General features: G+C 35.1%; 1 protein-coding gene across 4 annotated transcripts in view; it reads left to right on the forward strand.

Annotated features, from left to right (window-relative positions):
- Nucleotides 1–17,761, forward strand: part of Cdk13 (cyclin dependent kinase 13) — a 92,686-nt gene that overhangs the window by 56,691 nt on the left and 18,234 nt on the right. For all 4 annotated transcript variants that reach the window (XM_041630581.1, XM_041630583.1, XM_041630582.1 and 1 more), the window contains exons 6-9: nucleotides 2,654–2,843; nucleotides 3,576–3,632; nucleotides 15,607–15,708; nucleotides 15,804–15,881. In XM_041630581.1, coding sequence (XP_041486515.1) covers nucleotides 2,654–2,843; nucleotides 3,576–3,632; nucleotides 15,607–15,708; nucleotides 15,804–15,881 — 427 coding nt within the window. The remainder of the gene's footprint in view (nucleotides 1–2,653; nucleotides 2,844–3,575; nucleotides 3,633–15,606; nucleotides 15,709–15,803; nucleotides 15,882–17,761) is intronic.

Raw genomic sequence — 17,761 nt, forward strand, 5'->3', positions numbered from 1 at the left:
TATTATATGTTACGCTCTTTCTGAATTTTTACTGTTTCTGGTAATTTTCCATTGAATTTTATGGTTTCTGGGAGCAGAATATCATTTTGTCTTGTTCCAATTCTTAGTCCTCTTATTTATTTCTACTTGACAGAAATAGAATGGGAAACTTTTTATTTCAAAATGAAATGTTTTAAAATGAAACAGATGAAATTAAATCAATTTTAATAATTTTTTGTTATTTGAGACAGGGTTTCTCTGAGTAGCCCTGGCTGTCTGGGAAGTCACTTTATAGACTAGGCTGACCTTGAACTTGGAGATCTGCCTGCCTCTGCCTACTGAATGCTGGGACTAAAGGTGTGTGCTTCCACCACCCAACTAATTTTAATAATTTTTTAACCTAGTGTCTGCTAAGTTGTCTTTGGTTATTTCAGTGCATGATCAATTTAACATATATTATCACTAAAGGATTTGTTTTTACTTGTGTGTGCGTGCATGCCTGTGTATGTGTATGTGGATGGATGCTCATGGAAGCCAAAAGAGAATATATCCCCTAGAGCTATCATTACATCTAGCTGTGAGCCGCTTGATAATGGGTTCTAGGAATTGAACTCAGGTCTTCTGCAAGAGAAACAAGGACTTTTAACCATTGAGTCACCTCTCTAGTCCATTATCATTAATTATTACTAGCAATAAATTTTCTGAGCAAAGTCTTGCTATATAAAGCAGTTTGACTTTGCATTTGTGTGTACATTGAATGCCGGTAACCATACCTAGTTGTGTAGCATTTTACTGAGATATTAAGTAATAGAAACCTGGTGCACATTTCATACTTAAAAACTATTTTGGACTTGCTGCAAGTACTCAGTAGCTACCTGTGAGGTAGTGAGTTAATCTGTGAGCTGTGCAACTAGAAATAAAACACATCTTCTAAGTATTAATACTTCCCTTTCTCACCTTTGCTAATGTTGTATACTCTTGGAAAATGGTATATTGTTTTGATCTGTTGATTTGAAGTAGTAGTGAGACACAGACATTCTTTGAATATTGGAGGCTCTACTTTAGCCTAATACAGAGCTTGGGATGACTTTGACCTTCTGGTTTTTCTCTTGCTTCCAAAATGCTAGGATTACAGACATACACCATTGTGTCCATCTGATCATCTATTTTATTTCTTCCCTTGTTCTATGGGTTGAGTTTCTTTTGTAAAAATGTTTTTATAGTAACATTTTATGGAAAAGATGTTTGCTTTGTTATATTGCAGAGAATATTTTCATAGTTGTCATTTCCCCTATTGGTTCTGAATTGTTGTCCAGTGGCATTCCTAAATCATTATTTAGAGGAATCTATTAGTTACATTTTCATTAGTTTGTCTTTGATGTAACTACTTATGGGTTATTTTTTATCTAAATGAGTTTTTTCTGTTATCTTTTACTTTTTTAGAATTCAAATTTTGTTTCCTTAATTATTGGGCAAGTATTTGTAATCTGTTTTCTGGTGTGTATTTTATTTAATACACTGTTGTGTCTTTCTCTAAGTATGTACAGGGCATATTCCTTTCTTATATGGCAAAGTGTATTTTCAACAGTGTTTGACCAATGATTTGATACAGTTTCTTAAAGATGAATTTTATAATTTTTTTTCAAGTGCTCACCCCTTCTCCGTCAGCCACTTCTAGACCAGGCTGGCCTCGAACTCACAGAGATTCGCCTGCCTATGCCTCTCGAGTGCTGGGATTATAGGTGTGCGCCACCACCGCCCGGCCTCTGTATTTTTTTAAATTTCCAGCTGTAATGACATTTCCTTCTAAATATAACTTTGTCTACACAGAATTAGTAACCATGAAGATTTTATCTCAAAATGTCTACCATTTTCCTATTAAATGTGCTCCGATTATTTTCTTCACAGAGGCACAATAAATTTTTAGAGAGTATCCTTAGATTGCATCATTTTTGAGAGTTCTTTGCTCTGTTTAGAGTTAGAAGCTGATTATGGGCTGTGGGTGTCTTTGGCGTGGTGCTGTTTTCTTCTTTTCACAGAGGATGGCATGACTTGGTTAGGGTTTTTGTTTGTTTTGGTTTTTGTTTTTCAAGACAGGGTTCCTCTGTGTAGCTTTCCTGGAACTTGCTCTATAAAGCTTCACTTGATTGTACTATTTGTTTGTATAGCTTTGGGTTCAGTTTGTATACATTTTATTTTATTTAAGATTTTTAAACACTAAACACTTGTCTTCTAAACAAATTATGTGTCTGTTGAAAGTTCAGTAGATGCTATCTAAAGAAGACTTTTTTTTCTGTTTGGGCTCACATCCTTACATTAAAACCAGTTCTCTAAACTTTTAGATTTTCTTTGAAGCATACAGTTTTTATTCACTTTCTACTGAAAAACAATTTGTCTGATATTGGTAAGAATTTAATCAGATCGAAGCTATAAAATGTGGAAATGAATAGAGTTGATCTGTATTATAATGAATATCTTTAGAAGAAAACTACTGTTACTGTCTTTTGAGATACTTTTGATACTTAGTTCTGAGAGAATAAACATTTTATAAATACATGACAGAGTATTATTTTCAATGATAATCCCCCATACCAATACTTTATTAAAAATTTTGAGCATCTAGATAGATTGTAGGAATAAAAGTCTTTAATATTTTAATTGTTCTTTTTCTTAGGTGCATTTTACCTGGTATTTGAATATATGGACCATGATCTGATGGGACTACTGGAATCAGGCTTGGTTCATTTTAATGAAAATCATATAAAATCTTTTATGAGACAGCTCATGGAAGGCCTGGATTATTGTCATAAGAAGAACTTTTTGCATAGAGATATTAAATGTTCAAATATCCTTCTAAATAATAGGTATGTATGAGCTTTGTGTGTTAATATAACTTCCTATAAAATTCATTTTTATTGCATCAGATTTTTTGGGTAATGAACAACAGTCAGCTTAAGTGTAAATTTCAGACACTGTGACTTAGTTCTTGAGTACTGTCTACTTGAATAAGTACTCTGCCTATGCATCACTGAGGTACTTCCTTAAACTGAAGCAGCACCCGCGATACTGTCACACTAGTGCCACTGAAATAATAGTAGTGTGTTGGCCTCTTTGGGGGTTGCTTCTAAGAGTACCCTTAACACTGCATCCTTTTATAGGGTCATTAGGCCCTTCATAAAATAAGGTAGTATTTGTCTAGTTTAAAAATATAAATGCTTTGTAAATAGCTGGTACACTGTCTTTTAGGCAATATTAACACACATGATTGTACATCTTTAGGACGATATAGTCCCTCTAATAGTTTTGATCTACAGCTGGTTGAATCTGAAAATTAAGAACTTGTAGATATGGATGATTGAATGGGTGTATAACAACAGCAAAAAGAAACTATCCAAAGCAATATGCTACCTGTTACTTTGTAAATTTGCCTTGTACATTTTCCACTAGTTAACTTTGCATGTAGTACAGCAGTTCAATGAGAGAATTTGTTTTTTAATGTGTCTTAATTCAGCACTAGAAATGGAAAATATGTATATATATTCATAATCAGATTCATGATAAACTAATGTTTTTTTACTTTGTCTTATTTCTACCAGAGGACAAATAAAGCTTGCAGATTTTGGACTTGCTCGTTTATATAGCTCAGAAGAAAGGTAAGAGTACTTTGAGATGAATTATTGTAAGCATGAAATTCAGTTTTAGAAGCTAAATTTACAATGCTAATTTTTTTTAATTTGATTTTATATGTATGAGTTTTTTGCCACATGTATGTATGTGTACCACATGCATGTTTTGTACCTGTGGAGGTTAAAAGAGATATTTTGGATCCTCTGAAACTGGAGTTACAGAGGGTTGTGAACTACCATGTGGGTGCTGGGAACTGAACCTAGGTTGTCTGAAAAAGCAATAGGTGCTTGTTGAGCTCTTTTTCCAGCTGGTTTGTTTGTTTGTTTGTTTTTTTAAAAATATAGACATTTATGTTCCCTGAGTAATAATAAAAATTGGTTTTGCTGATTTAATTTTATAATTTTGTATATTCAATTTTTAAATAAATTTGATGTTTAAATGGTGGATGAATAAAATTTTATTAAAATGTATGACTGCATGAACTTAAAAATTTTTAAAACATACTTAAATTTTTAGTGAGAGTCTAGAATTAAGGTTCTTAACTGTGTATTTAATAGTAAAGCTTGGTATATGCTTTATAAATAGTACATATAAATTCTAAAACTTTGTTTTATTATTTTAAACTTCACCTTTTTTGTTTTTGTTTACTTACATCTATAGTAGTCTCTTTTTTTCCCCCCAATTCCCTCGAACTATTTAAGCAAACAGTTGTGAGGAATTTTAGTGTGTAAGATAGAGAAAGATGAAGCTCTCCGACTAACATTCCCTTTATGTCTGGTGGTAAAGAAATAGAACTCTTATTTGACTAAATACAGACTTTCAAATTAAAATGTTTTTTTGAAATAATAATTTTGTGTACAAGCTATGGGTTGATTCAGTTTAGTAAATATAGTCAGTGTGGTCCATTTTTTCCTTATTTTACTTATACATTTGTGTAATTATAAATTCTTCATGAATTAAATGTTGTGTTTTTAAATTATTGGTGTATAAAATTATATCCAATAAATTATTTTGAACTATATATAACATTATAGAATGGCTAAAGTAGACTAATTAGCTAATGTCTTATGTCATTTTTTGTGGTAGGAACGCTTAAAATCTCTTAGTAATTTTAAAGAAGATACTGAACTGTTATTACACTTATCAAGTTGTTTGATAAATCTCTTCAATTTATTCTTACCATCTAATTGCAAAGTCTGTATTTTAGTTTCTATATACAAGTGAGGTTGTGTGATCTTTGTCTTCTGTGCCTGGCTTATTTAACTTGACCGCCTTCAGGTTCATCATGGCATCACATTGAACAACATGATATTTATTATTTTTTATAACTTTTTATTAGATTTTTTTCATATACTATATTTTGGTGCTGTTCTTTCCACTTCCCCAACTCCCAGATCCTCCCATCTCCTTCTCTATTCACCTTCATGGTAGTCTATGTGCATATATGCCATACTTTCCTCATCAGTTCTGTGGGGTTGAACACAGTCTGTTGTGTCTGCTGGTGTGAAGGACTGAGTGACTTTAAGGTATGTTTTGACAGGGTGAAGGAGCTATATATAGTTTTGGTTTTCAACCCATATTTATATAACCCAGACTGGCCTTGAACTCTGACCCAACTACTTCCACTTTCTAAGTGCTAAGATTAAAGATGTGTGTCTCTGCCTGGCTCTAAATTTTTAAATATTTCTATAATATAATAAGGTTTCTTTTGGTAGAATTTGGAAAGGAACTGATCTTAATGTTGCTTAATCTAAAGCTTTATTTGAATAACTATTTTTAAATTTCTGACCAATCTGGCTATTCTTGGGGGGCGGGGGTTATTTGGTTAAGGACTCTATTTTCTTAATATCTTGATATTTCACTGTAGTTGTATTTGTCCTAGATGCAATCTGTTATACTTCAATGTATTTTTCTTTCTTTCTTGTTACGGTTCATTCATATTGGAATGCGCCTAATTACCTTTTTTTTTTTTTTTTTTTTTTTTGAGATAGGGTTTCTCTGTGGCTTTGGAACCTGTCCTGGAACTAGCTCTATAGACCAGGCTGGTCTCGAACTCACAGAGATCCACCTACCTCTGCCTCCCGAGTGCTGGGATTAAAGGCGTGCGCCACCATCGCCCGGCGCCTAATTACCTTTTATAGCTAAAAAGTTCTTTTTATTGAAGATATCCCTGTGTACTTGGTATAGATGTTCCAGAAAAAAATATCATATTTCTCCATATGTGTGTGTGTATCTTTTCTCATAGGACAAAAAAGCATTTCCACAAAAATTGAAATAAACTGCTTTTTCTAGAGGAAAAATTATAACAGCACTTCTATTACAGGTTTGAAGTTTGAAGAAAAAAAATATAGTCCTAAAGTGAGAAACTGGTTATAGTCTTTTTATTATCCTTATTCAGTTACAAGATACTGTTTCTTGAGACAAGAGTTTCACTATATAGGTATTCTAGGTCAGGCTCAAACATAACTGTGTAGCTCAGTTATGCCTCGAAATGGCCTCCATGTGGTATTTCTGCCACCACATCAGTGCTGCTGTGAAATGTTGGTTAAGCCAGTTAATGAGCTTCATGCTCTAAATATTACAATGATGGAGTTAGCATTTCCAAAACTGGGTCTGGATGAGATGGCTTAGTAGTTGAGAGGACTTGTTGCTCTTGCAGAGGACCCAGGTTTGACTTCTAGCAGCCACGTGACACCTCACTACCACCTGGAACTCCAGTTCCAGGATATCTAAAGCTATCTCTGGTTTTGGCCTCCATGGGCACTAGGCAAGCGCATGGAACACATACTGATATACAGGTAAAACACTCATACATATAAAATAAGGAAGAAAAAATATTTACATCTCCAAATTCTGGGCTCAAAATGTTGCTTAGTAGTAGAGCACCTGTCTAGCGTGTTTGAGGCTGTTTCTTCAACACACAAAACTACCAAAACCCAAAATCGTTCAATGTTCCTACAAAGTTTTAAAACAAATTAACAAATACACATACCTGTTACGTTTTCAAAAGTTGTCATTATCAAAATAAAACTTCCTTAAATAGTACTCAAAGTCTGCTGCATTTCTTTGTAATCTCATTGAGAAGAGGAAGAGGGGAAAGGGTTTTAACACTTGCTAACCCATCCTCAGGCAGAGTGAGTTAAAAGCCTTGTTGCTATCTAGTGGCTATTCCTGCCTTGCCACTTGTTTAGGGACTTTAAGGATGGCTCTTTGTCCCTAAATTTATAATTGTCATTTTCAAGATGGAAACAATGCTTTATTTCTTATACTTTAAAACATGGAGTGTGTTTTGGGAGAAGGGAACTCTGACCTGCAGAACTGTCCTATACTGCAGGGAACTCTGGGGTTTCCAGGTAATGCCGAGGGTCTTATGGGAGGCTGGAGACCAAACATAACAGTAAGACAAGAGAAAGACTACCCCAGACAAATATACATGACAATGAATAGTGTACCTCAGCAGTCTTCAGAGATGGAAACCTTACTCAGGTCAATGATGTCATTGTAAAATGAAAATAAATTTGTAGCTCTTTTTTTTCTCTCATATACTCTCTGTTTTGTTTATGTAAAATAGGAAAGGCAATTAAATTTTCTAGCATTTTTATATTGTCTTATTCCCACCACCTCTTTGGAAATCTCATCCATGTTCTCACTACAAACCTAAATTTCCATTGTTAATTTTTTGTGTGTGTTATCATGCATTTGCTGCACGTCTCCACCTACATGATCTGCATATCTTAAATTAAGCCCTGTCTACCGTGCCAGAAAAACAAGATACTACTTTTCTTTGTCCATTTGTTTCCAGACATTTGTGTCATATGTGTCTGTGTATATGCATATATATTATCAACCATACATATCCCTCTAAAGTATATTCCCTGCCTTTAGTTTCTTTGTTTCATTTATTCTCTTCTCCCATTACTAGACACTGCCTTTTCCAGTCACGCCCCCATAGTAGCATTGTTGAACTTAAATTCCCTAAATACACTGTGTTCTGAAATGTTTTTGTGGATCTACAGAAATTGTTTTTATTTTATATGCAATTGTAATTCTCATTTTATTTTGAAAACTTTGATATTTAAGTGTTTAATTCAGGAATGTACAAATGTCTTTATTCAAAAATACAAAATAAATTCTTTGTAGGCATGGACAACGACAGCAGTAAACCATTATATATTGTCATTGGAAACCAGGAACTAATGGTTATAGTGACCAGCCAGACTTCTCTTCAGTCATTTTCTTTAGGTGACTTCTCTGAAGATATCAGTGAGGAACCTGGCCCTTGAACTTCCTGTCACAGTTCATTGATAAGGGTAAAGGGCTATTCTAGGAATTAGAACATGCCACCTCACATTCTTCCATTGCACCTATTCCTGGGTCTTTTTCTTTCGGAATTTCAGTTACTACAACTTCTGCTGTAGTTAGCAAGGAGGACACCTCAGCAGCCCCCAGTAATGCAGTTCTTACAGCCTATGCTGGATCAATGATTCCTTTTTCTACAAAATCTCGGCGCATAGCATCATAACCAACTTCTGAGGAATTCTACAGAATTTTGTTTTTTTTCTTTTTTTTTGGATTTTCGAGACAGGGTTTCTCAGTAGCTTTTTGGTTCCTGTCCTGGAACTAGCTCTTGTAGACTAGACTGGCCTCGAACTCACAGAGATCCGCCTGCCTCTGCCTCCTGAGTGCTGGGATTAAAGGCGTGCACCATCACTGCCCGGCTACAGAATTTTCTGAACTATCAAAGATCCTTCAACACTTGCATTCTTAGCAGTAGTCATTGCAGGAATTTTGAGTGCTCTTTTAATAATTTCTATATCTATTTTCTGATCTTTATTTGAAAACTTTAATGAATTCAAGGGTGGGATGCAGCAAAGCAGAGTGAGCACCCGTTAATGCTTAATGCATTAATTAACCCTAATTCAATTTGAATTGTTTAAAGAAAGAAAAAAAAGGAAAATCTTTATATGTTGATTTATTTTGAAGTAGCTAGCTTCGCAATAATTATTTGTAAAGTCTTCACAGATGAGTAGTATAAGTGTCTTTATTTTTCACAAGTCAAACACAAGACTTTTGCCACACTGCCAGCCAGTTCGCAATAGAGCTAGGAAGTAAATCTGGAGTTTTTGACAGAAACAGTGTTCTCTATAGTATTTTCTGGTTAAGCCCTTGCATCATATACCTTGATATTGTGAAAGTACCTTTCAGGTAGAGACCACTAGGAGCCTCACAAGGGGCTTTAAAGGGTACCATTAGGCTAGCAGCAATTTTTGTAGCTGTTTTATAGCAAAGAGTTTGCTGAATTTATTTGAATGAGTATTTTGTATGCATGTATGTATATGCACCATGTGTGTGCAGTACTCAAGGTAGTTAGAAGACTTGGATACCCTTGAGTTGGAGTTAAAGATGGTTATTTTTTTTTTTTTAAGGCAATTTGGAACTGCCATATGGGTGCTGGGAATTAGACCTGGGTTCTCTGAAGAGTGTAGCCAGTGCTCTTAATCACTGAGCCATCTTCAGTCCCAGATTTGCTGAATTTAACTGGCTTTGTCCTCCCAACTCTTCAGTCATATATACATTTTTAAGAAGTGGATTAGCAAATTACGGAATATTCATTTTTTACCACCATAGTCATGCTCAGTTCTGTTATATTTGGATCGCTTCAGAGCTCCCTTAAATACCAAACTAGAAAGCTAAAAAGTGGAAACAAAACCAAAAACCCCTAGCTATTTTGATAATTAAGGTTTTTTTTTTTTTATAAAAGTTTTTTGTGGGTTTTTTTTTTGGGGGGGGGCTGGTGTTGTTATCAGCCTATCCAGATATTTCTTTCCTTAATGATAAAATGATAATGTCAGCTGCCTTTTCAAAAGCTGGTAATGGAGGCCAGAGATTGCTTTGGTAGTAAAGTACTTGCCCAGCATGCTCAAGGTACTGGGGTTAATTCCTAGCACTGTAAATCAAACCTAAAATTGGTAGTGTTTTCTCGAGAATATATGTAATAGAAAGCGCAATTGAGAGTAAACTGACTTTAGACCCTTATTTCTGAAGTATTTATAAAGTTTAGTTTTGCCACCTGTAAATAGCAGCTTTTTGAATTCACTGTTCTAATTTAATGACAGAAGGAGTTAGTGTGTCTGTCTGATTAGATTATAGAATTTATTGCTTGGAACTTTAAGTATGGAAATAAATTAAAATGATTCATATTCTCAGTCTGTCCCTTTTCCTAAGTGATTAAATGCGTACAATCAAATTATGTTTTTCAGTGCTATATCTTTAATATCTGATTTTTGTAAAAAGATAGGATTAACTCTTTTCAGAAGTATTATATTTTTTGTAATCCATGAAGAAAAATATGTATGTGTTGTCAGGTGTCTTTAATTTTTCCTATGGTGTAAATAAGGTCTTTTATCTTTAGGATGTTGACATTAGGTACCTAGAACAGGAAGACCAAGTTGGAAAGGCTAGTTTTTGAGGATTCCTGATTTTCAGCTATTTGTGCATTTGGATTATCTCTTCAGATTACAATTCTCACAGTTTCTTGAGATTTAAATTCTTTTTACTTCTAAACATAATATCAGTCTCATTTACTTTGAGCTTTACCTTTATAAATACAACAACCTACTCATAACATGGAACTTTTTTTGGTAATACTATATAAACTATTGAGTGATATGGTTCGTGAGGTGGGCTTTAGTGGTCTCCTAACTCTCCCTAAGTTGAAATTTGCTTTTATGATTAAAGTCCTTCTGTCTGCATACTTTCTCAGTGTGTGTTCTCCCCCCCCCCCACACTTAATAGTAAAATGAAAAATGGGGTATGGCAGGGGTCCGGGAACTAGAACACCAACCTACTTTTTTTACTGTATATCCCAAGCTGGCCTTAAACTGAAAGTCCTCCTGTTTCCAGCTGCTGACTTCTGAGATTTTAGGAATGTTAAAGGAGTTCAAAGCATTTAAGCAACATTCACTTTTTCAAAGTTTTTTCTTTGTTTGTTTTGTTTTTTTGTGGGTTTTTTTTTCTTTGCTTTTCCAATTTGGCTTCTATCTCCCTACTCTAAAAAATGTACATTTGCTCAGCCATTTCAGAGAACTAAAGATTCAGTGTGGTTTATTAGCAAGAACTCCTAGTAATAAAGGATTTTTCTTTTTACCTTGTGCACTAGACAAAGGACACTAGAAGCAATGTGCAATAATATTATGTTTTAAGACTATCGTTTTGACTGTGTTTTGGAAAATGAATTATCCTTGAAAATCTGGAAGCAAAAAAAATTGATTAGAAAGCTATTGCACTAAATTTTGATAAAAATTATTATGGCTAGAACTAGGCAGAGGACTATGTTTTAGAAAGAGGTGAATTGCGTAATAAGGGTCTTTACTGGGAGAATAGTTAGAGCCCACTACCTGTTGAAAAATCTGTCTCCACTTCTCCCTATAAGGTTTCTGCTTAAATAGCTGAATACATTTACATTTAGGAGAGGCAAAGCTATTGTAAAAAAATTTAATAATGGCTCAAAGTATTATAATTTCTCACTTAATAGTGTTATCTGATTGTTGCTTATCTCATTGCACCATTAATACTTAACCAGTTCAAAGGGCGACTATTTCATATAGTCACCCAGAAAACCTGGCTGGAAGATTTGCCGTCTTTTACACATACCTTCTAAGGCTATTACCAGAAATACGAAAAGAAGGGGTTGGTATCGAGATACATGATTGGAAAAGCTCATAGCTGTGCATTCCTGCTCCAGTGGCATGCACTTGGTTGCATGGTCACAACTCATTGCAGTGAGGATTTGAAGTGTAGTGTCTAGAGCAGGGCAGCTTCTCTAGAAGAAAGGAACACGTCCTAGAGGATGGCTGCTCTTCTCTACCGCCAAGTGCTGCTGTTTGTGGAGACAGGAAGAGTAAAGCAATTTTCAGTAGAAGGTAGCAAATTCACTTTTGAAAGCTATGATGTAGGTACTTAAAAACTTGAACATTTCAAAGTAGACAAGTGGTCTTAGTATGAAGACACCCTCTATTGGGAAAAATGAGCTTTTCAATGTATAGCATTATGTTACAGGAATTGAAACTATTTCTTTACAAGGTAAAAAGGAATGTGAAAGTATCAAGAAGTATAAAGATAAAGAAAAGAAAGGGCATGAGAAAAAAGTTTGTACTTACTGTTAAGTAGTTACAGCATGCCAGTCAGTTAAAATTATACACAGGTTCTTACTTTAACAGAGTGTGATAGAATAAGTATCCAAGGACTAGGCATTGGAACTATAAAAGACAGACTAAATCCCTGTTTCTTTTACGTGGTATTCAGAGAAATTAAGGATTTAAATAGTGCTACAGCTCAAATAAAATGATGACGATAAGATTCTGGCCATGTGACAGTATCTGAAGGAATTTTTGATGGGACAGTTAGCATAGCTGTCTTTCAAGAAGTAAATTGGAACTAAGATCTGGGATGAAGAAAGAAAATTTAATGAAGACCCATGAAAAGAATATTCCAGTAAGAGAAGCTCAGCTCCTGGGGAACACCCTGGTGTCTGAAGTTCTGTGGGGCCACAGAAATAAGATAAATTTTATTTATTTGCAGTGGGATATGACCTGGTTTTATGTTTTTAAAAAGATGATAGGCAAGGGTATTTTAGAGGTGAGGACACCCATGACTATGCTGTTGACATAGTAGTTGTGACTCAGACTTAGGTTATAACTGTTGAAATCGTTTAAAACAATGTATTTGGGCTGGAGAGATGGCTCAGAGGTTAAGAGCATTGCCTGCTCTACCAAAGGTCCTGAGTTCAATTCCCAGCAACCACATGGTGGCTCACAACCACCTGTAATGGGGTCTGGTGCCCTCTTCTGGCCTGCAGGCATAGACACAGACAGAATATTGTATACATAATAAATAAATATTTAAAAAAAAAACAATGTATTTAAGATGAGTTTGTTAATGGTTCCTGTCTAGCTATGATGGCATACTGTCTGTCACCTTGGCACCTAGGAGGCTAAGACAGGAAGTTTTAGGTTTGAGGTTTACCTGAGGGCTACTTGGGGAGGCCATGTCCATTCCTCACCTACAACAGCAAAGAAACCCCCTGGATCATCTCCCTGCAGCAGCTAGGTAGGTATTGACAGAATGACCCAGATTTCTCCTGAGTAGTTACCTGAAGGCTTTCCTTCTTGTCTCAAAAATACTACAAATTATACAATGAAAGAAATCACTAGAGATTTTATTATATTTAATCTTGCTTAGGTGTGTCCTTTTACATGAATGTTTTTGAATTTCATAGAATGATCTTGTCAAACTTTTATTTAAAATAGGGAACACCACAACTGAATCTGTTCCCCTGAACACCCCTCCCCCAAACTCTGAAATTCCTAAGATTGTATAGAAGTAAAGCATTGAAATGTGTTACTAAATGAGCAGAGGGTATTTGATAAAAACTAACATTTTAAAAATACTTAGAAAACAATTAACTGTACATTAAATACTTTGTATTACACTTAGAACTGTACTTTGTGTTGTTTTGTGTTTAATCATTTTGAAAATTACTATTCTGAATTTGATAAAGGCAGTTAGCCAAACTTAAAGCTAAAAGTGACTATGTAATAAATTGCATAGGATTTGATATATGGCATATATGCTAATTTTTTATTTTGAATACTTTGTTTAAATAAAACATCACTAGAATAGTTAAAGTTTCTCTAAGCATTCATATTTTTTAAATTTAAAATATTAGAGATTTATATTAACTTAAGTATTTCTTTGAGAGTAGTTAGCCTAGTTTCAATCTTAGCAGCATAGAAGTTGTATAGACCCTTGAAACAATGTAAAAGCTAGTCCTCCTATGTTTCCAAGCTTTTTTTCTCCTCCAGCCAGCTCATTCACATGCCACCTTATGCTCCATTGTACCCCATATTTTCCTGGGCTTTGTGTTTGTGAATGAGCTTTTACACTCTTGAGTGAAGATAGAAAATATAGGGCTTTAAAGACAGTAGAATCATGTCTAGATGACTATTGAGAGTAGAGTTTAGACCTTATGCTCTCAGATCTTTTGCTGTGCATCAAAAAATGGTCAGTAAGAAAATGGGGGCGGAATTTCAAATTTAAAAGGAATTATGTTTAAATAAGGATGATTAAGTCTAGCTTTATTAGAGCAGCTAGGATTTAAAATACTTTATATGAAGATTATTGATGCTAGAAATAAGCAAAAAAAAGTTACTAAGGAAAGTATAGCCAATTTTCATTTGCTTCGTAGGCATTTTAGCAAGATATGGTGGTACATGTCTGACTCCCAGCTCTTGGGGGTCAGAGGTAGGAAAGTTACTGGAAACTCAAGCCATCTTCCTACAAAGCAAATCCCAGAGCACCTTGGGCTAGATAGTGAGACTTGCCAGAAAATAAAACTAAACCAAACCAAAAAACTTAGACTCGTGTTAATTTTCAGTTTGAAATGTCAATTTCAGCAGAAGTTTATTTTGGCTTTGGGAACATTGTATTGCCCAAATTGATAACTTAAGTATTAGTGCACAGATTACTTCAGAGAAATTTGTCTAAGTTGTGGCAGAGGCGAACTCAGATGGGTCTTATGCTTTCAGAAATTTAAGACCCATGGTTGCTAAATTAAGAAATTGCTGCTGAAATAAATTGTGTGCACGTTTTTCTTTTTTCCAAATGAATCTGATTCAACCTATCTCAGGGAAATAGACGGGCATGGAATACAGTCAGTCATCCTAGGGAGCTCACTGTCTGTTCGTGTAGTCCTTGTTATTTGGAATAAGGCTTATGACTCCTCTAAAGGGGTAGTTATTTTGATGTCTTTATTTTAACTGTAGGTTCTTATTTTTTAGGATCAACTTCATATAAATCATATAGAATGTGACTATTGTCCGATGTTTAGAAATCCTTTGCTGCTGCATTTATATAACTTAGCTAGATTTAATTATCTCAGAGAATGAGTGAGTGTGTGTGTGTGTATGTATATGTATATTTTCTTTTTAGTTTTGTGATGGAAGCACCATAGTTATAGATTGTGGTTCTGTGTAGACTAGACCATAACTAGTCAATATTTTGTAGTCAGTATCTACTTTATTTTCACAAACTAGAGTGCATCCAAATGTGTGAAATACTTTCCATGATATAGAGCTAGTTAAAAACTTTCGCTAGGGGCCAACTGTGGTGGTGCCCACATTGAATCCTACCACACAGAGGAGGCAAGAAAATCTATGAGTTCAAGGTCAGCCTGGTCTGTACAGTGAGCCCCTATCTCATCAACAAATAAAGAGCATATTTCTGTTAGGGACTTGGGTAGAACACTTGGCTAGCACTTGAGAGGTCTTGGATTCAATCCTCAGACCCAAAACAAAAGCAGTCTTTTGTTAGATAATCTGAACTTGAATTTGGACTACATTTTGTTATGTTAGTCCTATGCTAGGTTTGTGAACCCATTCCTTTATGAATTAATCATTTAAAGAGCTTTTATGAAAAGGAAAATAATTGCTCAGCAGTTGAGTTGATGAGTGACTTCTTTTTGACCAAATTACAGTTAATAGCTAACTGCTTATTCCTCATGTTGAGGAAATTTCTGCTTACTGTCCATGTGTTTGGTTGTGTATTAAAAATCTTAGTTTTAATACAGTGGCAATGGGTTCTTGATCCTACTGCACGTACTGGCTTTGTGGGAGCCTAGGCAGTTTGGATGCTCACCCTACTAGACCTGGATGGAGGTGGGTGGTCCTTGGACTTCCCACAGGGCAGGGAACCCTGATAGCTCTTTGGGCTGATGAGGGAGGGGGACTTGATTGGGGGAGGGGGAGGGAAATGGGAGGCGGTGGCGGGGAAGAGACAGAAATCTTTAATAAATAAATAAATTAATTAAAAAATCTTAGTTTTAATTCTAATTGTACGATTGCTTTGACTATTCAAAATAGTAATTTTTAAGAGAATCTCTTACTACAAATGCTAACTTTAAAGAGTGCTATCTGTGTGTGTGTGTTTTGTTTTGTTTTTTAGTCGCCCGTATACTAACAAGGTCATTACGTTATGGTACCGTCCACCTGAACTGCTCTTGGGAGAAGAACGATATACACCAGCTATTGATGTATGGAGCTGTGGGTAAGATAGGAACATTGGCTTATGGTACTAAAAAAGTTTTATAGTGAGTTCAGATGAGAAAATTTAATAATGACAGTTCTACTTTTCTCTACTAGATGTATCCTTGGTGAACTCTTCACTAAAAAGCCTATATTTCAAGCAAATCAGGAACTCGCACAGCTGGAGCTAATAAGGTAAGCAGCTGGTGACAGCTTTGGGTATGGATGACTTCATGCTCCACAGAGTATTGAACTCATTTCAGGCTTGTCTCTTCAGGCGAGCAGCATGGTTCTCTTGAAGTCTAGTGACTACTAAAAGGAGGTCAAACTAGAGTGTGAGCCCTCTGATACTGGTTCCGGTAAAACTAGGGATTTTAAAGATGTTTTTGTTTGTTCCTGTCTTTGTTATGGTGTTTTTGTGATGAAGAGATGGATTAAATCACAGCACTTAGTCCCTGATAGGACTGAGAAGGAAGAGTAATGTGAGGTGGGAGAAAAAATACTTCATTCTGTGTACACATGGTAAGTTTACATTTACCTGTGTCTGTGTGCATATCCGAATCTGTGTGTGTACATACCAACGTATGTCATTTTTTTTGTAGGCTGTCAGGATATAACTCACAAGCAGTTAACTCATACACATTAGTCAACTTTCTGTTTATATTGCTTTTTACGAGAATTGTTTTGTTTTGTCTTTTTCTTTTCCTATGAAGAACAGATTTCACATTCTAGGGCAGGCTGGCTTCGAGCTTACTATGTAGCTTAGGCTGACCTTGAACTCTTAGAAGTTCTCTTGCCTTAGCTTCTAAAGAAATTACAGGTATAAAGTATCTCACCAAGTTTTAAATTCTTTTATTTTTTAAAAGAGTTTGGTTTTCTTTATAACAGTGTAAATTTAGAACTTCGGAGATGTGCATGAAAGTATCAGTGAGAATGAGGTGTTTTGATAGAGAATTTTAAAGGAGACACGAATTTACACCATTTCTCTTTTCTAACAAATATAAAGCAACAGACAATAAATAACCAGAGAAGGATTCCCAACTTCATCTTAAAAATTTGAAAGATATCATCTAGAAAGAAAATACTTTAATCAAAGGAGAAGGTCTGGAGAATGGATATTCTGCCTTTGGAGAAGTTCATTACAGGGTTAGAGTTTAGCTACTTCTTAATTCTCCCCTCAAAAGAAAAAAGATATCCCCCCCCCAAACTTTAATATTGTTCTTTTCAGGGATTAAATCAGATTATTTTTTTCTTCTGCTGCTATAGAGCACAGAATAGAAACAAAAAGGTATGTTAGAGCCTTTTCTCTCTGGGGATAATGTACCCACTATAGGCAAAAGTACCCTTGTCAAAACTAGCACTGCTTCAATTCCCGGGCAGCCAGTTGCCTCATAAAATTGAAGCACATGTCCCACCAGTGTCCAGACATGGAACTTTTAATGAAATGATTAAGATAAAGGGGTGTGTCAACCTGTTTCCTTTTGTTACTACCTGAATGCCATAGGCTAGATAATACATACTGAATAGAAGTTCAGCTTATGATTCTCAAGGCAGTTCAGGATTGAGAAGCTATGGATGGCAAGGTCCTTTTATTAATAGCAAACTCTGCAAAGCCCTAAGATGACACAGGGAGAGACAGACAAAGCTAAGCAGAGGCTAGTTTTTATAATAGAGATGGCCCTGCAGTAAGTCACTAATGAGTCCTACTGACTTTCCCACCCCACAGTATTTATCAAATTCCATTAACATTGGACTTTGGGGTTAAGTTTTTAACACATGAAATTTAAGGAACTTACAAACCAAAGCAGGTACACAGTTTACCAGGAACACATCACGCTTTTATCTTTACTTTTTGTTAGATAAACAAGTGAACTAGAATCAAGAGGAAGTGTTGCTCCAAGTATACTTTTCAGTGCTTTTTATATAAACTTTTATAAGCATTAATTAAATATTCGGATACACCAAAAGTGAGAATTACCAAAGAATTAAGTAGAATATATTCAAATAAAATAGAACAAAGTTAGAATGCAAAAATGAAGGAAATCCATATTTTAAAAAGAGCTGGACTGTGACTG

The sequence above is a fragment of the Microtus oregoni genome, unplaced genomic scaffold (assembly GCF_018167655.1).
Source record: "Microtus oregoni isolate MIOR12 unplaced genomic scaffold, Mior012 000035F_ref0000213, whole genome shotgun sequence".
In the NCBI taxonomy this organism is placed as follows: domain Eukaryota; kingdom Metazoa; phylum Chordata; class Mammalia; order Rodentia; family Cricetidae; genus Microtus; species Microtus oregoni.